The 26,481-nt window shown below is 40.7% G+C and overlaps 1 protein-coding gene across 1 annotated transcript; it reads right to left on the reverse strand.

Moving 5' to 3' along the window:
- loxl1 (lysyl oxidase-like 1) lies at positions 1-26,481 on the reverse strand. The gene is made up of 7 exons (XM_008404752.3): positions 24,832-26,481; positions 20,175-20,283; positions 15,246-15,383; positions 8,045-8,201; positions 7,105-7,200; positions 6,624-6,739; positions 1-5,121 (listed from the first exon to the last, which is right to left on the reverse strand). The coding sequence occupies exons 1-7, from the start codon at positions 25,892-25,894 to the stop codon at positions 5,115-5,117; spliced, it is 1,686 nt and encodes a 561-aa protein (XP_008402974.1). The 5' UTR covers positions 25,895-26,481; the 3' UTR covers positions 1-5,114.

The following is a 26,481-nucleotide window of genomic DNA, read 5'->3' on the forward strand; positions in this document are numbered from 1 at the left end:
TATTCTCCCATTTTTATTCATTTATTTAATTTATTTACAGTTTGTTTGTCACATGTAGACATAAACTAATGTTTTGAACGAAAATGAGTAGTTGGGAAAAAAAAAAACTATGCCTATATATTCTACCCATTTTCTCAAAAGTCAGTTTACTACAATAAAAGCATCAATCAATCATCCATGTAGATACAGCTTCATACACAAAACAGGCAATGTGTATACATGAAAATATTAATAACAAAGAAAACAACATATATCTTTGTAATGATATAACACTCAGCTGAATCAACATGCTTCATTATACCTTGACAGGATACCATGTATTTTATTTTCTTAAAAGTAAAAATTCACCTACTCTGTTTGGTTTTTTAAGGCAGATTCTTCCACATATTTGTTTCATTTGTTTAGTTCTGATGTTTTTCTTTTATCTCTGTTCCTCTCAATTTAAATACTATCAGCTTTAATACATTCTTTTTGTAAATGTGCTGAAAATATAGCGCTTTGCATTTGAAACATAACTTGCAGAGTATAATTGTCCACCGGGTTGCAAAGTTTCACAGCTTTTAAGTTGAAGTTGAAGTCTTTTGCTAATAATTGTAACAGCTCCTCTTTACAAGAATAAAAAATGTTTTGCAGACATTCCCCCAAACTTCTACACAATGGATCAAACAGGGAATGATCAGTGAAATGTACGTTAACAATGCTTCATCGTTTAGCCAATCTTTTCTTTGACGTGTTTTTGAGTTCAGATAGGAAATGCCTCTCTTAAAATGTTGCAGTTTCCTTGTTGATTTAAATGACTCCTTCAACCAGAGTGGAATACGACACGTTAAGTGGTTCTGTCCACTACTTGCCCTGACACTTCCTCATACCACACACCACTGCTGGCTGTCAGAACTCGTTCTTCTCACCATGCCCGTCTTGGCGTTGGGCACACATCGCAAATTCCATATCTCAGCGATTCAGCATATGTCTGTTGGGTTTTGCTCTGTACACCCCTCGGGGTATTTTTATATGCTCCGCTTAGAATCTCACACTCTTTGGATTCACTCGGGGAAACATCCTCTGGCATGTTTTTTTTTTTTTTGGTGAAAAATCCCAATTGCATATTTGTTTGTGCCTAAATCCTTTGTGTGTGTGTGTGTGTGTGTGTGTGTGTGCGTGTGTGTGTGTGTGTGTGCAGCTCTACAGCTTTGACAGCCATTACAGAAGCAGCTGTGGTGAGTCTCGTCGTTACCGCTAACAAGAACCTAGAGCTAAGGCTGTAGAAGTGCCTCCTGGTGAACATTGAACATTGCTGCCTATAGTCCGTGGAGTATTACTGAAAGAGAGAAAAATAAACTTCTTAAGTGTCATTTGAATTGTAGTGGCAAGAATATAAAATAAAAAGCGTTTTTGCGTTTTTGTTTACTTCTTTACAAATAATTTCCGTGGCATGCAGGACATCATTCAGCTTTTCTCCTTTATCATATCTGCTTGTCTTCCACTCTGTTCTTCCAGTAACAGTGCAAAGCAAAGGACAAACTAGAGTGCCATGTCGTACACGCTGTTGGAGCATTGTTGAGAGAGCGGCAGAAATTGTTGATTTTGTGTGAACAGCCAGAACAAACAGTTCAAACCAAGAGGAGGCCTGAAACAAATGAAGGGGGAGGAGGCAGGGGAGCGTTGGGGTTTTGTTGGGGCCGATAGCAAATGAGAAAGAACTGTGGAGCAAAACAATCAGATCAAGGGTCCTAATACCTCTGGGAGGCAGGAAATTCCTGTGTGAGGAATGTCTCTGCTGTTCAAATGCCATATTTCACAAGTGAAACTTATTACACTGAGTCCCCAGTTTAGCAGGTAAACTATTTAGTAAGATACACACAAATACAACTGCCATGAGCAATGTACCTCAGAGCAGATCGCTGTGTGCTCCCACCCCTCCAACCTCATCTTGTCTTTTTTTGCCACTAAGAGAATTAACAGACATTCCCCGTAAAGCCTTCGCTGTTACTTTTTGAGGCTTTTTCAAACTTTGTTTTTGTAATTCTGCTTTCCAACACACATTTTAGCATGGAATGTCCACTTATATTTCTACATCAAACTTTCTGTTCAAGTTTTTCTGAGTGTTCTGCAGCAATACGTTTAGTTTGTTAACGAATAGCAAATTATAGACAATTATTAATGCAGTAGCCCGGACATCGCCTTCCTACGCAGTTCCGCTCGATTCAAATGTCGCTTACAGCTCAGTCAGGGCTTAGATTTCTCCGGTAGATTTTCTACCGGGCCAATAGGCGAATGGAGGGGAAGTTGTGAACGATGATGACAGCTTTCTGCGCCGTTTTAGAATTGCCGTCTGCCTATATTTTCAGCAATAACAGCGGAGGAAATGAACAAAGCCGTTCAGTATGTACGGAGCCCTGCCAGCATGCGTACGTGGGCCCCATGTGGGGAAAAGGAGGGCAGACCAGACGGGTCCCATATGGGTTTGTCCGCAGGTTCCACGATAGCCCCACATGGGTTTACCCATGTATGGCCACAGCCCACATGGGCCCTACATGGTGGTGGACCCACATGGGTTTGTCCATTTAGGGCCCATGTAGGCTGAGGCCCTACATGGGCAAACCCATTACCCAGAAGGCAGACTGAATATTTACTTTGGATCAAGTGTCCGCTAACAAAGAAAGGGGTTTCACGCCCTTTGTGTCTTACCATTGCAGTCCCCTGTGGTAAAGAGATGAGCTTCCTTCAAGGATTAAAGTTTTTGTTAAAACATAACATATTGTAGTCACACAGTGGTCAGAAATGACATTCTGATTTTCAGATATCATACTTAATATTTGATGAACATACATTTTGTGTGACACGATAAGTTAGGAATGTTCCTACTGATCCGCATCACTTTATGCCATTACAACTGCACCACAACACAATTTCATAATATCAGCACACAAAAAAGACATTAACGTATTTATTGGCTTTTCTTTTCGTTTTTTTTTTTTTTTTTTTTTTACATTTCACTGTTAGAAAATTGCAACACTGGATCAAAACATGTCAAAAGGGTTTCTGTCAGACTCTTTGGTGTTTGTATTTGCTTTTGTCTACGTAAATTGTGATCTAAATGCGGTGTGCAAGTCGGGACCCCTTTTCAATTAATGTTACAGTAGAAGTTACATCTTTCTAAGTTAAAGGTTGTACATCTGCTTACCGCATGGGCATTTTAAACACAGTTGTAAATATTTGTCGGCACAAAAAAAAAAAAAAAAAAAATCCCATGTCTTTTGTTTACTTTCTTTGTTATTTCAAATGTTAAAAAAATAACTTGAGCTAACCGTATGAATTGGTGCTTCACTCACTTTTCCCACTCAGGGCTCCAGAAGGGGGGCGGAGGATGTACAAATTCATGTAATAACATGTAAACTTCAACCTGGGGGTCTTAGCAAAGATTTGACATGAATAGCTTCTAGCTTTGTGTGAACTGTGCTAACCAACAGATCCAGCTCTGAAATGGCACCATAAAGCTGTGACACATGCACTCCTTTCCAAGCATTCTGCATATTACAATGTGACATTTAAGGTCCAAGAAATGTTTTTTTTTTTTTTTTTTTACAAGCTTCTAAATATCAAATCAAAAGATCTGATCATTTACAGTACTAAATGAAAGTCCTACAGTAACAATGAGTATACCTGCTCTGAACTTAACATAAAAAATCACCAAAAATCCCATCAATGCATATTTGACCAATACGTTATTAATATATAGAGATTAGCTTTTCATCAGAAAGTGTCGGAAGCATTAGTAAAAGTCAAATCCTACAGTTGTTGGAGTTTCTCTTCAGATGCAGTTTTGCCATCAAATTAGAGTTGATTCATGCAGGAATCATTTAAATATCTTACAGATAATTACCTCAGCAAACACAGTAGGGTTTTGCGCTTCTAACTTAAAACTGTCTGCGGGTGGAAGGTCTTGGAAACGACGACTCGCGCAAAGGGAGAGGTAGGAAGAGAAGGCTTTCTGCAACGCTGCGCCGCCTGCATCATACGCAAAGTATCTGCAGCGACGGTTTCTTTTCTGTTTATGTTTTTTTTTTAAACAATTGAGAAAAAAAAAACATACCAAAGTTAAACTGAGCAATTACAGTAACAGATAAAAGTGAATAAGCAAATTACAATCAGTTACATAAAATGATCTCCATCACTAAAATCATGCATTGGTTGAATATCTGTATAAACGTTCTTTAAAAAAGGTAGAGATGACCTATGTGCCATCTGACCAGTGTTGGAGTGTGAAGTACAAATAAAAAAGGGTAATAATAATTAAGCAAAAAAAAAAAAATACCGCAAGTCTTGTTTTCTTAAAGCACCGTTTTCTGCCAAGATATGCAACTCCCTTGATTTTTATTATTTTTTTTGCGAAGAGTCGGGCTTTCCGCGGCCTGTTAACGAATGGTATGTCTTGATGTTAACACATGCAAATTAGACCTGCTGTCTTCTTCTCACTGTCAACACATTTAACAGGATGTGGCCGAAAAAAAAAGAAAAATCACAGGATCCCATGCTGGTCTGCCAAGGTGGTTAAGAGAGAAAGACAAACACAAACTGACAAATTACAGCTCTTCTGAATCACTGGACATTTCTGTGTGTTGCCACAAAGCACGGATGAATGTGGACCGTCGTTCTCCCTAATTTCGTTTGTTAGATTGTCGCTGAAATGAGCCTCAACTGCTTGGAAATACAGTAAACACGGCTTTTAGGAGTCAGTGATGTGAGCCGCCACGGAGCCGAGCCAGGCTGGTAACGCTGTCATTTGAAGCACATAAAAGCGGAGCGCTCTTAGCACGAAATGCGGGGCTGCGTGAGCCGCTGGCGCGTCATTGGGATGCCAACGTGTGAGATGCATTATGCAAAAAAAAAAAAAAAAAAGGTAAAGGGGGGATGTTTAAACCTCAGTGTTTTTAGAACTAGAGAAATTCTGGTTTGCTGTTGGCTCAGGAATCCCAAAGCACCAAACTAAACAGAGATGGAAAAAAAAAATCAAAAATCAAAAAGAAAAAAAATCAGATTTAACCAAGAACAAATGGATTCCATTCACATTTCAATGGAATATCACTATAATGTGGCAAAACTCCTCTGCTGGATCAAGACCTGCGAAGGAAAACAGAAAACATTTTTTTTATTTTTGTTAGAGTTTTAGCACTCAGTGCAACATTTCTGTGCCATTTGAAAAAGAAAAAAAAAAATCTGCCTGCTGCACTTTCACATAATTTTCTTCATCATACACTGACACAATGTGATTTTTTTTAAATTCTCATTTTTGGAGTTTCTCTTTGTTTGTTATTTATAGGATGTTTGAGAAAAAGAAAACAGAATTTAAAACCTTTATGCTGTCCATTGTTGTTTGTTTTGTACTGCTGTTCACAGTTTGTCTTTTTAAATTAAATCACTGTAAATCTGAAGTACGGATAATCCTACTTGATACAAATAGGTGAAATTACAGCCAACCTTTGGATTAAACTCCATTCAGGAATGTTTTTTTAAAATGTTTGTTTTCTTTAAGACAAATCCTTCTACAAAAAAAATGATTTGATCAAGATTTTCTAATAAAAAATTGTGATACTTTTTTTAGCCTTTTTTTTGCCGTATATAAAAAAATAAATAAATCAAAATTGATCAATTTTACTTGTACATTGAAAAAGGATCAGTATTGTGACTAAAAAAATACATTGGAAAAATGAGAAAATATGATGAAAAAAGTCAGAATATGAGATAACGTTGTGAGTTTTTACAGTTACAGAAAGTGTTTATTTAGATTTGTTTAGATTCTCAAACCTATCTGAAAAGGTTAGAATTTCGTTTTATGTTGTGTATTTTTTGTATATTTTTAGTCTTGGCCTTCATACACATATCCGAGGTCATATTTAAAAGACATACCGTATATATTTCTGATACTTTTCTAAACTTTCAACTTTTGGTTTGACGTCTTTTGTACACACCTATAATTTCAAGGTCAGTGCCCATATATCACTAAAAAGCAGGTAAAGGTGGGGAAAAAACACATTCTTAATTCATTTTCAGATTTTGGTGGCAGCTCTTTAAGCTTTTGCCTAAAGGATGCCATTTTCTTGCTGTTAACGTTCAAACCGAGCTAGAGCGTTTCACCTAATTTCAGACATGCTTTGACAAATACGTCTTTATTGCACACATAAGAGAGGCTGGCTGGAGTACTTGAACCTCTATAAAAGCTTTTTTCGAGAGGATCTGGGAGTAATTTACTGCAATGATACACTTTCTAATAGAGCTATTTGCAAGTTCAACACCCTTGGAGCCCCTTCTGAGGGAAAATATCAAACTTTGAGAGGCTGTTAATCTTCACGGGAGAATGAGAGCATAATACATTAAACCATCAAATATTTTAGCCAGGAACCTATTAAGTTCCTTAAGTGTCTCAAAACATTACGAGGCTTCCTGTTTGAGGGTATTTAGTCTCTGCTCTCTTATAAAGGTGAGTGTCAGTGATTCGATTGGTTTAACTTACAAAAACAAACATTGATTTGAAAGACTGAACAGCTGCAGCTCCAGGTCTACCAGTCAGAGTCGATTAAAATCTACTGTTTTCGTTTAGGTACTGTGTAGTTTGCTTTACTCACTGCGCTAACTTGCAGTTGTTTGTTGTGACGAATCGCCCGGTGTAGTGAATGTTGCACCTCACCACATTGTTGGTGAAATCCGACTCGAGCACCAAGAATTTGGGGTTCACCACAAGCTGGAGGGGAGAAAAAGAGAAAAACGCACAAAGGAAAGGAGGTGAAGTCGTTCAGAATAATGTCAAAAATCAGGGGCAAATAACACACGTGCACAAGCACGACCTGGTACAGCTTTCAAACTAATTTTAACTCCATCTTTTGTTTTTCCTTTTCCAAGGCACACAAAATGTGACCAGACAAACAATTCAGGAAGGAAGCAAACTGCAGCCCGAAAATAACAAAAAAGCGACTCTCACCTGAAAGCTGAAAACTTTATGAATCGGATCGATTTGTTTTCGTGGCCCTGACCCTCTCCCGTTTCTATAAAATGCAGCCGAGCTGGAGGTCTACAAACTTGCACACCCAGCTCTCTCTAGACTCTCACCTTTAGTATGTAGTTTCCAGGCTTGATGTCGGTGATATCGATCCACTGGCAGTCAATATCAGCATTGTAGGTATCGTAGCAGCCTGGACTCAGACCCTGAAGAGGCAGCAGGGGGAGGGGGAGAGGCTTTGAAAAGAATACTGATTGGACTGAGCTCCAGAGGTCAAACGCAGGGCCTCGCTAAATTATTCCTACCCAGTGAAGGTCTCCCACGTTTCTCATGTTGCAAGCACAAAAGTTCAATGGATTTGATACTGATTTCATTGGATTAACCAACCGCAAAAACCAACAAAAACATATATAAAAGGCTTGGTGTGTATTTGTATTGAGCCCCTATTTACCCTGATATGACCTGTACTTCTATCAGCCTCAAAGTGCTTCACACTTCATTCACTCATTCACACACACATTTACTAGTCACCATTAGCTACTAGTCACCATTAGTAGCTAATGGTGACTAGCTACTATCCCTAAAATAATATCCAATCATTTGTTATGTTTTTTTTTGTTCGCTAGAATTTGTAACTAGAGTTCACCCTGTGTGTAATTTCATCTCAGTATATCCCAAGCTTTGGATGTCTCACTCCGTCATCTGAATATATGAGAATATGGCACAACTACAAAACTACCAAGACGAGGTCGTCCACCTTAACGGGAGGAGTCCAGGGACATGACTGCTGGGCTAACTGGTCTCTGTGAGCTGCGCTGTGAGTGTTTGTATGCGTGGTTGTCTGTTATGTTGCCCTGTGACGATGGAGCGGCGAGCTATTCGGGACGTACCCAGTCTCTCGCCCAATTGAATAAAATAGTCAAAATTTTGAAGGGTATGTTTGTTCCAGCAAAAAATAAAAAAATAAAAAATACAGACATATAACTGCAGATTTGTAGTCACAGAGGGCCCTTTTTCAGCTGATTATTCTGCTTTTGTTTGTGACATTACCTGAGTGTGAGAAGTGCAGGCGTAGCGCTTCAGGTGACCAAAGTCACAGGTGGTGTCCTCCAGGCAAAAGCTGGCCTTGTGTCCCTCTGCCACCTTGCGGCCCGTACCGACCTCCAGCAAATCGTAATGGCTGAACTCGTCCATGCTGTGGTAATGTCTGTCAAAATGAGCATCGGAGCGACACAGTTCAAAACACGTGAGGGTGAATGAACAGGAAGGATCATGGGTTCAAACCTGGTGTATTTCCTTCTCTCTCTCACTTTCAGGTTCCTGTCACAGTGTGGATGTGTTAGAATATTTAGAAACTCTACACTAGTGTCTTTATAATTTCTTTCTATTGAGCCTTTGTAACAGACTGAAAAGACCAAAACATATATTGATATCATAGATGTAATGTTCGACTTACTGTTCAACCAGCCACTCATCTTCTCAACAAGTCACGCTGTCACGTGCATCAAATATAAAAACTCCAAACTGTTTAGTACTTTTTAAATACACACTTGTAATGATGGTTACCTTCAATAAAACACACGCAGCTCACAGTGCAACTTGGGGTTGTAATAGATTTATGTTGTGTGTATTGAAACTGTTGACCTCAGAACGGAACGTCTTCATGAGCAACGCTGCACCTTGGCAGCACATCATCATGACTGATCAGCGGATAATGGATATTAATTAATGCTTTTATTAAAGCATAGCCGAAGCAAGGCGTCGCCACCTTAGCAGTGGATACATTTTTAGTTAATTAGCTTGTACCAGTTGGCGAGATCAGAGCCGTCTGTGTGTGGGAATTTGCGTGCGTCGCCGCTTCCGAGAGCACGCACACACATCTTTGTTTGCCTCGGCAAATATGTGTGTGTGTGGGGCAGGGTCTGAGCGCGCGCGTCGCCGCCTGTGTTTGTTTGTTGATGCGTGTTTGCGCAGCTGTAGGAGCTTAGGCAAGCCTGGATACACAAGGCCACTGATCGACTCTCGGCTGAACCGTAGCATGAATCATGGAGTCACTCTTGGTGAGAGATGGAGTCAATGAGCTGGTCCATTTGAAATCATCTGAGGTGTTAACTGCTGTGTGTGTTGGTGCTCTCCCAAGTATCAAAGTGACCCCCAGGTTACTTTTCACTTTTACAAGCCTGCTGTGCTCATAATTACGCCGCTCGGTTGCGAGTGTGCGTTTTCGCAGGGAGTGACAGCAACATAATTCAGCAGGGAAGAGGAAAGTTCTACTTTTATTTGTTGCTACTGGCAACTTTATGCAAAACACCAGCTGCATTTCCATTACAAATGTGCGCGAACCTTTGTTTTCTGCTAATGTCCAAAAACCACAATTTTGCAATTTTGGTGTTTCCATTAAATGAGAAATTAAATGAAAATCATGCGAGAATAAGCTTGTTTACGCAATAAGTCATTAAAAATCCTAGCAGCAATGTTATATAAACAGCTACTGATATATATTCAGAATTCAGCCATGGTGCTAGTGTACATTTATCAGCCATCAGAGGAGATGTTGGCATCTTATTCAGACAAACACCGAATACCTGGGAGTGGCTACAGCGTTTTGGGGAAATTGTAATCGCCGGTTGGCGATTTTACAGAAAACCTATGGATTCAACAGGTTCAAATGATACACAACTTTTTATGCTCTGTGTGATGCTCAAACAAAAAAAACGAAAAAAAAAAAAAACAACCCATCATCCCACTAATTCCTGCTGTCTTCTTCATGGTTTCTGTCAGTAGTAACCTCCAGCTGTTGACTCATGTGATGCGAAAAAAAAATTTCCATTACAATTTTGTGAAAAACATCTATTTTGATATGACTGAAAAACCATCTCATCCTAGAGCAAAAACCTTTTATTATAAAAAAACATGAGTTTTTTCAGAATTCAGTATGTTTACATTGAGTAAGTTTATTTTCAGAATTTCAAGTTGAGAAATTCTATGGTTATTCGACACACAGGGATTTTTTTTTGTCCCTCTAATGTATTCATGTTGGAATACTAGTCTTACGAATCATAAACGAATTCAAGAAAACGAAGACGTCCTAAATGGGAGTTACTAAAAACGCCGCATGCTTCTCACGAGCTGCCTTGCTACTAGAAACGCGTCCGATGGCCCTGCAGTAGTGACATGTGCATTTGAAGTGTTTGCTGTTGAGAATAAACGTACAGTCCAAATGATCCTCCTAAGAGGGGTTTCATAAAATACACTGAGTAGATATTTCACTGTTAATCCAATAATATGGTTGAAAATGAAAGAAACGCTGATCTCAATGCCATCACAGGATGGACTTAAGTATTACTTAAATTTAGTCCAACTTTCTGCTGTAACCGCTATTTTTGTGTGTTTTTTCTTCCCCATCATGCTGTAACTGTGTACATATTATACATATGACTAAGTGCTGCTGACTTTAAATATGTCAGTGAGGTAAGCAGCTCCTACAGTCTCTTGTTGTCAGAAAATCTCAGACTATGAAAATATTGCCCTTTTTGCCTTACTTCATCTCCCAACTCTCAAAACAGCTTTACTGGAAAAGTCATTAAAGATTGTTAGTTGACTTTTAAGGGAAAGTGTGTACTTTCCACTATTGGAACAAGTAGACATTCAAGGACTCATATGTTTCAGGAGACAGGTGACTGACTAAAAATAACATCCAGGTAGAAACCTGTCTGATGTTATGGAGTACAGAACACCATAGTGTTGTCACGGTTCTGGGCGTCGATGTAATTTATCCTCTTGCCGACACGCTTACAGTCCTGATTCTGTCTTTTTAAAGATTCATAGTGCTTTAAGAATTCACAGCCCTTACGGGTGCCTAAGTCCAGTCCGTATGAGCTGCTATCCTGCAACTTTTGGATGCATCCCTTCTTCAGTACACCTGAATCAGATGAATGGCCTGTTGCCAGGCCTCTGCAGAGCTGAATGACTGTCAGTCGGGGAATTTGTGTATTGGATTTGGGTGTTTGAGGAGCATTGTTGCAGCTTAAAGTTGTAGGATAGTAGCTCTTGAAAACAGGAATTGGGCACCCAAGCCTTAAACATTTTCACATTTTGCAATGTTTGTGTATAGAAATTTACCTGAGAGGTAAATTACGGAGCCCCCTAGAGGACATGGGGATTTTTTTTTTTCTTTTGCATTACCTCGCAATAATGTACTGACCAGTTCATGCGGGATAATTGAATGCTGTAAGCCTTTCTTACGGTGGCCATCGTACTTTCTGCTATTACATAAGGTTCTTGTGAGGTTTTTCCATGTATGTTAAAATCTTGTTGTGAAATATCTGAAGTTTGTAATCTTTCTTTTAGCATAGAAACGCACCAACAAACATATGATATAAACGGAAACTTTCCGTAAGCAGGAAAGAAGAAAATAACATAAACTATTTGGACTATTTCTGAGTTATTATCACAGGATAGCAAAGTCATCTGACAGTTTTGATTGTGTCTCTGTTGTGCTGCTCTGAATGGTTTAAAGATATGTTTTCATGTGCAGTTCCATCCATCTCAACCCTACACACAAACAGATATAAACATGCAGTGAATAAATTGATTTTCAATCAGGTTTTTTGCACCAAAACGTTAATAAACATGTTTTTACTGAGGCTTTTTAAATATGTATACATTTGACATTTTAAATTGACATGTGTGACTGTATACAAAATAGACCAGCAAACATTACAGTAAGCATATTGAGAGGGAATGCAAAAGAAACATTTTTCCCCATTTCCCCTAAGGGGCTCCGTAGCAAATAGCTGTAATTAGAGAAAACTGTTCAGTTCTTCACTCAAAAACAGAAACAGCCTCACAAACCTACCAGCACATGACTGTTCACCCAACCCTGCAGGCCTGGGAGAGAGAATATTCCTCACAAAATCAGTCGAAATGTCCAAGGTAACGTTGGAGAGACAGAATTTTATGGCAGGGTAAGTATTAGTCATCCACTTAACTCTGTGGTCTCATTTGCAGTTTGGTACAAATTGCAGACCTTTTGCTCCTACTGGACCAAAATCAAACCGTTTGGTGAACATGCAGAACTCTACGTTTGGTGTAAAACAAAACAATACACACCATCCTCACAGCGGAAACCAGTGGTGGCAGAATCATGCTGTGAGTATGCTTTTCTATCGCAAGGACAAGAAAGCTGGTAAGAGCTGATGAGAAGATGGATAAAGTTAAATATATGGCTGAAACAGGCTTGGAGGGAGAAAGGGAGATTGACCTTCGACCTACCAGTGGAACAACAACATCAACCATAGAGCTACTGACCTAGAGCTGCCAAGGAAGAATTTATATGGAGGCATGTTTTCTAAAGTGACCCAATTATGTTTAACACTTGAATTGAGCTGAGAATTTGTGGCTGGGCCTGAAAATATATGTTACCAGACATTCTCCACTAAATCTGACAGAGCTTCAGAAATTTTGCAAATGATGATTATCAAAGATCTGACTCTCCAGACAGTCTGGTGGGAAATCTGGCAGAAGTGCACTTAACCCTTGTGCGTGCGAGAACTGAGGCAACTGATACAAGTGACATAGGTGTGGGGTCGGTTGGACCCCATTTCTAACACAAGGGTTAAAAGACTTTACTACAACAACGGTCCTCAAATTATTGACTGAGGACGGCTGAACAAATATCCATCACAATGTTCAGATTTTTATTTGTAATCATTTGGAAACCTTGTGTTATTTTCCTGCCACTTCACAATTATACTCTGCTTTGTGCTGGTGAGGAACATAAAATCACATTAATGTTAAAATGTACGAGTGCTTTGCTTTTATGAGACTCTGGACATAATGAGAAACATGTGGCATGCAGTCATTCAAAACGTGTGTGTATGTAAAACCTAAGAGGTTAAAGTACAATCATTGTTCCGGAAACTACCTCTCAAAGGCTGCCTTGAGTTTATTGTTTATAACATATGTTGTCATTTATAGGGCAAAATGAGAGACAGAAACAGAAAGCAGGTTGGAAAGCCGGAGGTGCAAGACGATAAGCTGCCTGGATGTGTCCCCAGCTTCCTTGGAATCCTGGATCCCCTCACTGCCTATGTAACCTGCTGAGAATGTAGAGCTGGCAGGACACACAGGATTTCAAAGAACGCCTCGTAAACGTAATGTACAAAAGCAAAAAAAATTCCACTCCGTTTTTATGGCCCAAAGGCATTTTTCAACTCGTGTCGCACCAAATACAGCAGGACTTTTAATGTCTTTTGTTTTGTTCAGGGCCGCATAAAACACAGGCAACAATAACATGTTGCTTAGAGAACTGTTTCACGGCGTCCTGACATTTGCGATCAGAAATGCGCGAGCGGGACACACGTCCCAGAACCTGAACAAACACGAGACTGCTTTCATAAGAGAGCGAATCAGATAAAGTGTAGGATTCAGGAAGTGTTTTTGCAACTTAAAAAAAAAAGAGAAGAAAACGTACATGAATAAAAACTGCCCATGCTTTCCGTTCTTACTCAAACGGGCCATATGCAGTATGTGAAAATGTTTGTCATTGGTGGTTTAAAAAAATTTATTAAAAAAATCACAATTCCCAACATTTCAAAGGCCTCAATTCTCAGGAGAGCGCCGCTTCACTTCCCTGCTTTTGTTACTCCAGTGCAGAAGATTGGGGTGAACGCAGGGAAAAGCAACACGGCTTATTTGACAAAAATGTAGGGCAGTAAAATTTATTGTAAGAATCTGGGCTAGTGCATTTCTCCCCCTGAAAAGAGATTTCTTTGTAACCAAACACTGTCCCAGAAACCCACATCCACACCACCGTACTTTGGTGGCCTCCTGGCCTGTTGTGATGAATTGACAGGAAGAAAAGTATTGAATCGTGATTCTGATCGCACAGGCAGTGGAGTGATTGGCTCGGTTTATCCGTCTCCTGGGAACCGCTGCGTACATGTCAGACTGCTGTCAGGCAGCGACAACATTGCCGACTTCCTATCGGCCACTCAACATTCCTCCGAGATGAGAACAGGAAAAGAGAGCCTGGATTCGGCTTTAGAGGGTGATTTGTTTGGACACGAGATAAAAGTCGTCCCGCAATTTGTATAATGTGGGGGGAAAATGTGCGTCTTCTGTGGCCAGAATGCCTAAATGCGAGTGTTTTGGTTAGGTTAGCTTAGGGCGCGGATTTGCAGTGAAGTTTATAAAACCGAGAGCCCTGGTTGTTTTCACTGTCCAACTTTAGGTTTCGAGACGTGAAAGAAAAAAAAATCTATGTTTTCATGTAAGATTCAACTAAAAGCAGACAAGGCTGCCAGAAGGACATATGTAGAGTATCCAAAAGGCTCCAGTAACATGGATGCAGCTGCAGAGGTGCACACTATTAAAGTAAAACTAAAATACCTTTTGATTTGACTTGAGCGTTCAGACATCTTGAGTCCACATGTGTTCTGAATTATAGTCACTCTGATAAAGTTGATGTGAAGTTCAGCTGCGCTGGTAGGAATTCCTGAAACCGGCTCGAGGAACGCACTTTGGCCACAGTTTGCAGAGAAGCTAGTTTGATTTACAAATCATAATCGTGAACCACCTTGTTAAGTAAAGTTTATTAGCAGTACCCTTTTGGAATGTGGCCATAATAAAATATATATGAGGGAGAAGAACTGGAGTGAAATAGTAATAAAAAAATACTTAAATATGTTCGCAAAGGCCGGGGTGCTAAAGCTGACATAAATTATATGCTAACTGGGAAATAATGTTTTGACCTGGATAGAACCAGTTCTTAATGCGATGGTGGATGTGGGTTTGTACTTTAAACATACATACCTTATTTTACTGTTCACAGACAGTAAAATAAAACTGTAAAAAGGAATAGCAATGCCAATTTTACTTCTGACGGTAATCAATACAGAAGTTCACAGATCATTAACAGAAGCTGTTCCACGTGACGCTAATTGACAAAACAGAACGCATCGAGAGAAACTACCTGCTGGAAAAGTCGGTAGCAGGTCAAGATGATATAAAAACAAAAGTAGTGAGTAATTCAATGAAAATGCATTTGCTTGAACCACTAAAGATAATTATAATTCAGCAGAGTTACAATTAACTAGAAACCACAACTGAACATCAGACACACTAATTGATTGTATTTTTTGAAGTGAAATAATGACATAATTTTACCAAAAATGTCATAATCTGGTGAACAGTTCTACACTACTGCGTACATGTAGCTGACTACATGGGAAGTACATTGCAGACTTACTGGTGACAGCTGTGCCATTCCCAGGTATGACGAGGCCTGTTGGGCATGAAGTCAGCTGTGCCTTTGTTCTTCACCCTCTGCGGAAATCGGAGCAGGACCCTAACGTCATAGTCAGTGGTCTCAGGGCGGTAGGCAGAGCTATAGGATGGAGACAAGCATGGAGGGAAAGAAATCAGATAAGGGAGCATGTCCAACTTCTTGCGAGAGGAATGCCTGCGTGTCTGTTTCTCATAAGTAAAACAGCGGAAGTAAAAAAAAAAAAAAAAAAAAAGAGGCTGTAGAAGCCTAAATTGAATTTTAGTTCATTCAGATATTTAGTATAAATTATGTTTATATTTCTTATGGTAACTTGTTTATTTGGAGAAAAATAATTACAAATTGTATCTCTATTTCATACTAATCTGTTATATTGGATTACTAAGGTCTTCTTGTAAATTTGCATAGGTGATTGGAGTTAAGGTTTTGAGGGTGTGGCTAGGGAGACTTAGTTGGGCAGTTGGAGTGGAGCCACACAGTTTTTTTTACCTCTCTCTCTCTCTCTCTCTCTCTCTCTCTCAAGACCTTTAGTTTACTCTATTATTTTTGTGGAAAAGTAACATTTGTATCGTTAACTTTTATCAAGAGGACCCAGTCTGGTTTATTGTCGTTTTCGTTATCAAGTGGACCGAAGGGGAAGTACGGAGAGCGTCAAGCTTATGGCTTCATTATTTAGGAACCTACAGAGGCAGAACTGGAAAACTACGAGCCAGAAGTATATCTACTAAATAATTTATCCTGCAGATTATAACAGTCTCTTCAAACACACCATTTCAATGTGATAAACACAAAACAAAACAAGATACATATTCTGTTGTACACACTGGTTTTTTGTGAGAAAAAGGAGGCATAACCTTCAGTTCACAACCACTGAAGATGTAAGCCATTCATCTTGTGACTGTTGTTGACATTGGAGTGGATGGCAAATTACAAAAGCCCATCTGTGGGTGATTGCAGTAAACTCAGAGAGGATATACAGGGCTTTGAGGGATGGGTGTGTTCTGATGGGAAGAGGGCAAAGTGAACACCCAGAGGGACAACACATTTCATTTCAGCAGTGGGGCCTGGGGCTCAGAGGAGGCTTTTCACCAACCCAGACATCAAACCTTCATCCCTAAAAAATAAGGACTTAGTTTACTGATGTTGTGCTCTTAGTAGGCCTGTCACGATAACAATTTTTTCTGGACGATTAATTGTCTAAAAAATTATTGCGATTAAACGATAATGTTGTTTCAAAACCTTTTGACACAGATTTAATGGAAATGACTAATAATACATGCAATTTCCTGATAGATACACTTTATTTTCAAAAGAACACATAACACTGAAACTGATAAACTAACTAAACAAAACAACCAAAAACAAAAATAAAATGGATTCTCAGTCTCCATTAACAAAAAACGTACTTGAATAAAAACTAAACAACATAAAGCCAAAGTGGATATAAATACTGCATTCAACCAAAAGAGTGCAGATTATGAAGTCTGTATACTATATTGCCCTTCAGTAATCACTAGATTTATATAGAGAAAACAGGCACATCCGACCACCTGATGTAATAGTTCACACTACACCATTTTTTGCCTCTATTTTCTCTTTATGAAAATCTTAGATCGTTGGCCGATCTAACCGATCATCCTGCAGTGTGTGGTGTGTTATGGTGGATCATCGTGGCTGCTCCTATCTAAATCAGGGGTTTTCCCTGACTGGGAGCTTAACGCTGAATGTGACAGGTAGCCAATCAGAAAGCGCGGATTCTCCTCCTCCGCTTTCTGAGGGGAAATTACGGAGCAGAATCCCAAACAGCTGAAACGGCGAAACCCGAAGACCAGCGGACATTGGAGAGGATTTGTGGAAACAACATTAATGTTTATTCAACATTTCGTGCAAAGAATATAGAAATGACAAGGAGAGGAGTTGGAGATAAATTGCTACCTCAGTTAATAAACCCGGTAAGTTTTCAGCTGTTCTTCGTTAACATTACATAAATAGGTTATAGTGATTTTCATTCAGTCAGGACTTTACGCTGACTCTAGCTACATGCATCACAGGTAGATTCTAGTAAAGCATTGATTAATGCCTGATTTTAAGATTAGTTGACTGGACTTGTAGCCATTATTTTGTGCCCATGTGGCTGGACACCACACAGCACGATAAACCGTTATACCTAGGATTTCTGTCGGCTAAGGTGTGTCTCAGGGTTTGAAAATGGGCTGACAACTCATGTAATGTGCGCTGGACATTAGACTAAGAAAATGAGGAAGGGAGGGTCAGTGGAGAGCACCGGAGCTGAGCCTTTTTCATTCAGCGTCATCAACAGAAAGAAAAAAGGCCGGAAGAGACGATAAAGACGATAATTAAAATGAGGTCGATAGGTTTAATTTATCGTCCGATTAATTGATTTATCGTTTATTGCAACAGGCCTAGCTCTTAGGTTTAGTTTCTCTTTAAATTGTGTTTAATATTGTGTTTCAAAACTATGGTTTTCAAAGTGGAGGTCAGGACAACTGGCAACCAAACAGGGGTTTTGTAGAAGACCGCCAGAAATTATGACGTTAAATTTAAAACTAGTGTTTGACTAAGATATTTTATTATTCGATATTTTGCAATTTTTTTTGCAACTGAGATGGCTGTGGTTCAGTTCGCCTCCTCACCCAATCACACCACCATTTGGCAAACATATAGCCTTTTACATTTGAGAACAATTTACTAAAACTGCAATTGAAGAAGCAATTCCCTTAAATCATTCAGTTGCGGCTCGTCCGGGATTTGAACCCTGGACTTCTCGCACCCAAAGTGAGAAGCTAACACCCCCCAGACCAACGAGCCTCCATCTGCTAGCAATCTGTAAGTGTGTGACAGCAGGACATTCCTGTCGCAGATTGGTCGGCACACATGCTTTTCTCATCAAGCCAACTGGTTCAAGAGCACCTCCTAGTGGTGAAATGCAATTACAAGAAGTTTGTTGATTTAGGGCAGGGGTCCCCAAACTTTTTCCTGTGAGGGTCACATAACTTTTCCAATCTCTGCTGGGGGGCCGGAGTCAGTTTGTAACAGAAAAAGTGTGACGATTGTAATAGTGCCTAAATGTAAAAATGTATTGTTTTCCAGAAAGCACAATCAAATAACATTCTCTGGGTTCTTGACAGAAAAAATCCAGGGAAGGATTATAGTCTGTATTTTCCCAACTATGAGCCGCACTGGACTATAAGCCACAACCCCAAAGTTTTTTTTTTTAAAACCAGTAAACATACACATATTAGCCGCAGATATCTCTGCCGCTCCAGGTTTTCCACAACGATGCAGCAGCAGCAGAGGGGAGCGGACAGCTAACATTTGAGTCATAACAGGTCAATTAAATGTCACATTTATTACGGTTGAAAAACAAAAAGTTACCAAGATTAGATTTAACAGAACTGATTACGGTAGTCTCCGAATGGTAACTGTAACTGTAAAAGTGCTTATCCTTCATGTCTGCTACTAGCATGTGCTAAATCAGTGGTCCCCAACCTTTTTATTACCGCGGACCGGTCAAGACTTGGAAATTTTGTTGCGGCCCGGGGGGAGAGCGGGGAAGGGGGGGGATGAACAGTCAGATAAGGCTTCTGCATGTTGGTGTTCCCACTAAATACTGAATATGCCCAATTTGGGTTGTCTTGGCCCTTTTATGCAGTCTGGGGTTTTTTCCCTTACTTGGAATGAGAATACGACCAGTTGAATGTGACAGGTAACCAATCAGAAAGCGCGGTGACGTAAGAACAGAGGGGAATCCCAAACAACTGACAAATCGCGCAACTGAGAGTCCGATGGACATCGGAGATGATATGTGGAAATGTTTATTATTAAATCTAAAGGTCATTATTATGTTTATTCAGTTAAAAATGTTAACTATGAAAAAACATATTCACCTCCAAATCATAGTGTAGTAAATAGAGCGGCTGCTCTCGTTGTCTTTTATCCACCGCCTTTTCTTTTCGTTACATCTTTTATCTCTTAAAATGACTCTTTAAACTATCACTATTGCTTCTACATCGTCAGCCGTGTTTGGTTATTATGAATTCTCGCTATGTTGGGGATTTTACTGGATTATCCTCTGGAATCGCGATGTTCGTGACTGGAATCTGTTTGAGTTGCTCCTGCCTTGGAGACACGAACCGATCGAACATGTTGTACTTTTATCAGCTCTGTGGTCACAGAGGTTTGGAGAATCGGCCGACAATTCTTAAATCTTTCCGTCTAAACCAGACTTAATACTCACAAGCTCTACTCATCTCCTCTCGACCACTACCCAAACGCACCGACTCTGGTCGCTATGGTAAAGTTTACATATCCCTTCAAAACAACAGAAGCGCCACAAAAACAAACATTTTACTTTCGTGAAAATTTTAACTGATTTAGGGGTATGATTAGGGTGCGAGAGACCCCGGACGAGCCCCTTTGAACGCTTCTGGAAGATGCAATCAATTCTGGCATAATATTCAGCATTCTGGCTATTTGGGCAATTTTGCATGTGTCTCACAGGAACTCCCTTTTAAAGCGGCAAACACAATTTTATGAGAGCAGTGATTCTTTTTTTGTTTTTTACAAAAGCAAAAGAAAAATCCTACAACCGGTTTTGGGGATGTTTCCTTCTGTGGTTATTGTTGCAGCGCTACCACAGGCGAGGTGAACAGTTTTTTTTAAAAGCATTTTCATTCATTTAACACAGCACAGTATGAAAGTGAACCACACCGTTTGAAAATATCACAAATTATAAACTTTTGCTCCTCAATCGAACAGAGTCTACCGAACTATCAGGCGTGGAAACACAGCATGTCTAGAAATCATGTTAACAAATTTCTTTCAAGTTAATGTGCAGTCTATCATTTGACACTCATGCAGACTTCGCTTTACCTCGACAAGCATTTTTCCTCTGCAGCACAGCGGAGGGAGTACATGTGGGCTCTTTGGATGTATGTTGAAGCCTGGACATAGTTCGGATCCGGAACCAGGTCAGGTAAACCTGAAACGATGGGGGCGGGGGAGAAAAAGCAAATTTTTCATAGCCACATATTCAACACTTTAACACAATGCTCCAATGTTTGTTAAAGCTACTGCATAATCCAGAAAGAGTTAATTAGGTCTTAAAAATGGTGACGTTATTTAACCTGCCAAATTTACTCGTGGGGCTGCTGTTATCATTCCAGGTATATCCGAAGCGATTCAAAGGTCAGCACCGTCGGAGTGCTTGTTAGCATGTTGGTCATTATCTTCTGTGATCTGTGAAATATGTTGGCGCCGACTGAGGATGTGAGGGGCAAAAACCCAAAAACTGAGCAACAGGACCCACAGTTCAAGTCTGGGTCACATCAGGGAGACTCAGACACTAATTATGCTGCTATTCAGAATTTTATCATCACTTTCTAATAAGAGGTGGTGTTTAGTTTTTTTTTTTCAGTTCAAGCCACTAGATAAGAGTTGTTGATTGAGAGAGCGAGAGAGGCCACAAGCGCTTCATTCAGGTCTGTGGTTGCAGAATCACTGCACCAAAAAAAGGTTTATAATAAACTCATTCTCAGCTTCGCTTTCATCTGGTTTACAACATGTAGCTCGTTATTACGAGGGGTAATTTCTTCTCAATGGAAAAACCACACTGTATTTACAAAGAAAAGCATACCATTATTGAGTTGCTTTTATTCAAAACCAAACAACCTTTCAGCAGGTATTAAACTTTTTCATAAAGCCCATATTTCTGTATAAAATATATTTCTTGTGGTCTGATGTTAATAATATAATCTTTATTATCTTTATAATCTTTATTAATTGTGAGAAGAAAATCATTATAATTACTGGAACTAAAAGTTCCATCTATATATTATGATTCACTTGGTGAAATACATCACTAAAATAAATATACTTAAAAAAAAGTAATGTACTGAATGGGTTTGTAGGTCACTGGTGTAATATTTCTATTCATGCCGTGTAAGTGTTATTATCTTTATTGGGATCCATACTAAAGTATACATTTTGGGTAAACGTCACTAACATTGGTGATAATTGGTAATATTGATTCTCTGTTTTTTATAGAGTAATGCAATTAAAACAAACTGATATTAGTTGGTCAGGCTGCCTGCTGCAGTAGCCAGTCCACAGCCAGTAACAAAAACAACAAAAAAAGATGTTGACCTTATTAAGAGCAAGTTTCCATACCATTATTATCCAATTTTGGTCTCACTGGAGACACTGAAAATTAGACAAGCTCAACTTTCTTTTAACAGGTGGAAGACAGAGAGTGCTGGTACTCTATGCTCCATAAAACTGAAACAAAAAAAAATCTAGTTGCACCACTATTTTCTCTGGCATCTCATTAAAATAGCTTTAAACCATAGGAGCTAGTATGTTGACTGTGGAAACCTGCCCGTGCCTGAGCAATACAGTCGCAGGTTTTAAAAAAGACGCCTTGTCAGAGAAAAGGTCTGTACGCCTGCAGCATTACCTAAAAAGGCCAATGCCAACTTGATCTCTGTCAAGGCTTATCAAACTTTTCTGTTTAACTTACGAAGGCCAGACATAGTCTGATGTGAACTTGTTCAAACCATCTCAAAAATTTTGCTCGGTTTCCATTCCATCTGCTTAACAGAAGCAAGCCGAAAGAACCAGAAAGCAAACTTCCTGCTACACTTGCCTGGCACTTCACACCTACGTGAGTCTTCCTACCTTAGCTGCAACTTTCAGTGCAGCCTTTGCCCTCTGCAGGGTCTGTGCAAACTGCCAATCTGACATGTCTATCTGAGGCTGACATGTAGGGCAGCGGGAGGCTTCCTGGAGCAGACCATGTAAACACTGTAAACCAGTGTGAAAGACTGAGCTTTCCAAGCATCACTCTCAGTCCAACTTCGTTTTTTTTCTCCTCTCCTTTAAACGGCTTTGTTCTCTGCCCTCTAATCTTTTGAAATGTGAAAGTGGGTCTTTTCTAGGCGCTTAAACTGTATCAAGAAGCCAAAGCTGATCAGCCCTCAACTGTAAGCGACAACTCCCTCTTACTCTCCAAGTAGGGCACAGAGAAAAGAAGTCTGGGCAGGGTTTCTGGCTTATATGAGATAAAGGAAGAACAAGGGTTCTCCGTTTTTTTGCTACATCCTGTTAGATGGTAGTAAATAATACACATTTGAATTTCTCTCATTACCATTTATTTTCCCCCTTCAGGTAAGGGCTAGTGGTAGTTTCACAGGACAGATTTTGAGCTTGTGACCATTTCTCAGGTCATCTCAGTCAAGATTGACTGAGATGGGGAGGATTTTATTTAGAGTGAAAGGTCAACGTTAAATCCATTGACTGATGACATGGTGCTAGCCAGGATATGACCTATGATTAATTAAAGACTGCTGTTTAATCACGTGAGTTTGAAATCTCCTAGGTTTCAATTTGGAAAATTGGCAGCAAGTTTCCTTGAAGTTGGAAATGAGAGAAATTTTATTCAAAAATTAAAGTAGAGTAAAAAAGCTAAACCAATTTTAATTCTAACGGTATATCATTTAGACCAGTGTTTCTCAGCCCTGGTCTTCACCGCCCCCCTGTCCTGCATGTTTTAGGTATTTCCCTTCTGCCACACACCTGAATTGTATCTCTGGGTGATTAACAGGCTTCTCCAGTACTTGATGGTCATGCAATCATTTGAATCAGCTGTTCTGGAATAGAGGCACATCTAAAACATGCAGAGCAGGGAGGCGGTGAGGACCAGGGTTGAGAAACACTGGCTTAGACAAAGCTCCCTAAAACCTCACTTGGCAAACACGTAGCTACACATCGGTACAGTACAAATCTGAGAAAGACATTGTTTTTAGGATGCACTGCTAGTGGTAGTTAGCTTGGTCACTAAACTAATCCAATTACATAATCTGATTTTGTAATTGACACTGACCTCAGAGGGAAATTAAAGACTCTATTCCTCGCTCGCTGTTGTACACTGCAGCTTGCAGTTTGACTTCTTTAGTTTCCAATCATTGAGCTCCTCTTTAGAAACGTCCCCTACATGACATTTACTTTGTTTGGATTTAACTGACACCAAATGTTATCCTCAGTACACCTGAAGGGAACAGAGTAATGCCAGTGGTATTTTAATAATTGTTTCAGCTTTGTTAGGGTATACAGTGGTGTCCAAACAGCAATGTTATGGAGATTCTGGGATTCACAGGGATCCTGGTAACACCAGCTTTCTCTGGCCTAACAGTACATCGTTTTTATTTATCTTTATTTAAAACAGCAGAATCTATATTGCTGTGATTACTGAGAGCGCCAAGGCATTTATGCACATGATGACTTTTTTGTGCTCCATGCTAGAAATGGCTCACAGCTCCAAAGCGTCTAATGAACCATGGTCGGGAAGAGCACGGCACACCAGAGCGGCTGCTGTGCAGGACAACAGGTTGTAGCGAGAAACAAAAATGATAAACCTGCATCAGCGAGCTCGAGAATCTGCTCTCCACTCGGTGCATGGGCAGCCTCCGGCACTCAGAGCTCAGGCACCCGTGATTTGGTTGTTGTTGTTTTCTGATCTCTAATCTTTCCTTGTGTGGTAATCTGCACCAGTGACAAGAGAAACGTCTTCATCCTGCTCATTAAAAGGAATCTAAATCAGTTGCTTGGAGAGCCACAGAAAGCGTCTGCTTTGTTCAATAAACATTTTGGGACAGCAGGCTACATGCTTCCACACTTCTCATTTTTCTCCCCCAAGTACTCTGACTAAATATTTATTTGATTTCCTGTAGCCAAAGAAATGGACCCCATGTGTTACAGGGACTTTCCACTCTCCCTCCTTTCAGGGATTGGGGTAGAACCGCTTCTCCCTCCCTCGTTCTCCTCTCTCCTGCCCAGAAGTCAGCCACCAACACCCCTTGACACTAGCCCACTTATGAGGTCACTGCAGCCGTTAGCAGAATCGAAATGCCTCAAGAACCAGTCGATTTCCTTGTAACTCCGTGCTCCCCCCTCCCCTCCAAAAACAAAGTGGTTTTTGTGTCTGCTTGCTACATGTTCACAGGCTTTTGCGCAACACCTGGTTTCAATAACTTCACTGGCAGGGGAAAATGAACTTCGGATCAGCTTCACTTTATTTGCAATTGAACAAAAGAGAAAAAAGAAGTGGCTTTACTTTCAAACAGCTGTTTCATTTTGATTACATCAGATTGCTGACAAAAATTAAAAACAAGAATATCAGAAAACAAAAATGCGACTGCGCGCTGGCAGGGGTGAAGGTGGGTGTGGTAGGCATTCCTACTCCCCTGCGGATTCGGCATATTTCATATTAGTATGCACAGCAACAACTGAGATCAGATGAGAAGCGTTTCATCTTTCCTCCTTTGAGACAGAAATACCTTCAGCAAATCTGTAAGAGATGACGTGAACCTTGTTTCTTTTTAAAATGTAAAACAAAACGCTTCAGGATTTCACAAAAACGCAAATGAGTCATGAACTTCAGCTCTCTATTAATCATGCCCAACTACACTTACAAAATAACTTGTGTTATTTGTGGTGTTGTGGTTTGTAATTCACTAACCAAGTCGTAACGTACCTCTTTGGGTTCCCCGATACACATTGCCAACGTTGGTACCAGAGTTCTCCAGGGCAGAGTTTGGAGAGGTTCTGCCTTGAGGAAAAGGCTGCGAGAACGGAGGCTGGGGTCTTCCATAGGGAGGAAACTGCTCATATTGTGGGCTTCGGACTGCGGTTTGCCCAGCAGCTCCTGGTCTATCCACCACAACAGGAAGCGCTTGGTTGGCATCAGGGATTGGGTTGGCAGGGGCAGACTCCTCATTGAAAAGGCTGTGGGTGTACCTGTGATCCAGACCATCTGCAAAAGGTGGCTGGGGGGCACTTGCGGGTACCACTGGATTGGGTCCGTAGCCGTACGACTGGTAATAATAGTAACCGTTTTCGGGGAATTCAGATGGAGAACCGGGGAACACTGAGCCCAGACCTCCTCCAAATCCACCTGCAGCAAACCCTTGTCCAGTCCCAAATGTTCCTCCGCTGTATCCGGCGCCTGGAACAGGCTGGAAAGGTGGCTCGTAGTTTCTGACGGGAGCGTCTGGAAAACCGCCGTCAAAAGGCTGGAAGGGAGGCTGTTGGGGAAATGGGTATTGTGGGTAGGATGGTATGTTATATGAAGACGAGGAAAAAGCCGACGACGACGATGGACGGCGCTGACTGCTCGAGGAACTGTGGAACTGGCTGGTTCCTGTGCTGCCTGTGGTTTGCCTCCAGTTGTCAGGCACTTGTCCAAAACCGAAAGGATGCCTTGCCTGCCCACGAACTGTTTCGGAGGACCCCCTCGGTGGAGCCTGCCTACGGAGATTGCCTCCCTGACGTCTGCGTGAAGGACGGGGATCTGACAAAATGACCCTGGTAGCTCTTTCTTGACCTCCGGCCCCGGCAGGAACGTACTCAGCTCCACTGTTCACCAGGCTGAACACCTGTCCGTTGTTTTCCCACTGTATCACCTGTCTCCAAGGGGTAGCGGAACTGTCCTGCTCTTGACCCTGTCTCTGGCTTTGCCCCTGAGTTTGTGAAGCAACCTGAGCCTCCCCTGAGCCCACGAGAAAAAACATCACACATACCACAGCAACAGACATCATATTGGCTCAAGCGATTCAAGAGTTCGCCCCAAGAGAGAAAGAGAGAGAGAGAAAAAGAAAGGTGGAATGGTTTAAAGAAATAAATCCAGTCAGCCACGGGTTCAAGCCACTTGCGGTTCTGTCAATAAAACATGTGTATCCTCTTCCCGTGGGCACAGCTTTGGTGTGCGTGTTGAGACAGGGTTGCGAAGTAAGCCTGTGGTTGAGTGCATCTGTTGCTCTTTGCTTGCCAGCAATTGGAGGAGCTTGAATTTGCATTCAGAGGCAATCGCATCCAGTGGAGTACGAGTTGGCTTCAGAAGACCCACTGTTGGTGTAACCGTCTGCTGGTGCAGCGAGAATATGTCCTGACTTCTTGCCGGTCTACTGGCTCTTCCTCCAGTAGAGTAAGCATTGCTCTCCGCCTTCTTGAAAGAAGTGCCTGTTCACTGCACAACAGCAAGCTTCTATTTGCCTGATTGCTTACAATGGGCTGAGAAAAAACTCAAACTTTTTTTTTCTTTTAAAGGAGAAGTCCCACATGGCCCTAGTGCTAGTGATGTTTCCTGGCCTGCAGCAGCCAAGCCTCCGTGAGGTTTCCAAAGTCA

Source organism: Poecilia reticulata, chromosome 3 (genome assembly GCF_904066995.2).
Source record: "Poecilia reticulata chromosome 3, P_reticulata-male-v2, whole genome shotgun sequence".
Lineage (NCBI taxonomy): Eukaryota > Metazoa > Chordata > Actinopteri > Cyprinodontiformes > Poeciliidae > Poecilia > Poecilia reticulata.

What these genes read in the sequence shown, in the direction of transcription:
- loxl1 (XM_008404752.3), bottom strand. Translation starts at nt 25,894, where the DNA reads ATGATGTCTGTTGCTGTGGTATGTGTGATGTTTTTTCTCGTGGGCTCA. An exon ending in GTATCGGGGAACCCAAAGAG is followed by an intron (nt 20,284 to 24,831) that starts GTACGTTACGAC and finishes CCATCGTTTCAG; the next exon opens with GTTTACCTGACCTGGTTCCG. An exon ending in CTGGAAACTACATACTAAAG is followed by an intron (nt 6,740 to 7,104) that starts GTGAGAGTCTAG and finishes TCTCCCCTCCAG; the next exon opens with CTTGTGGTGAACCCCAAATT.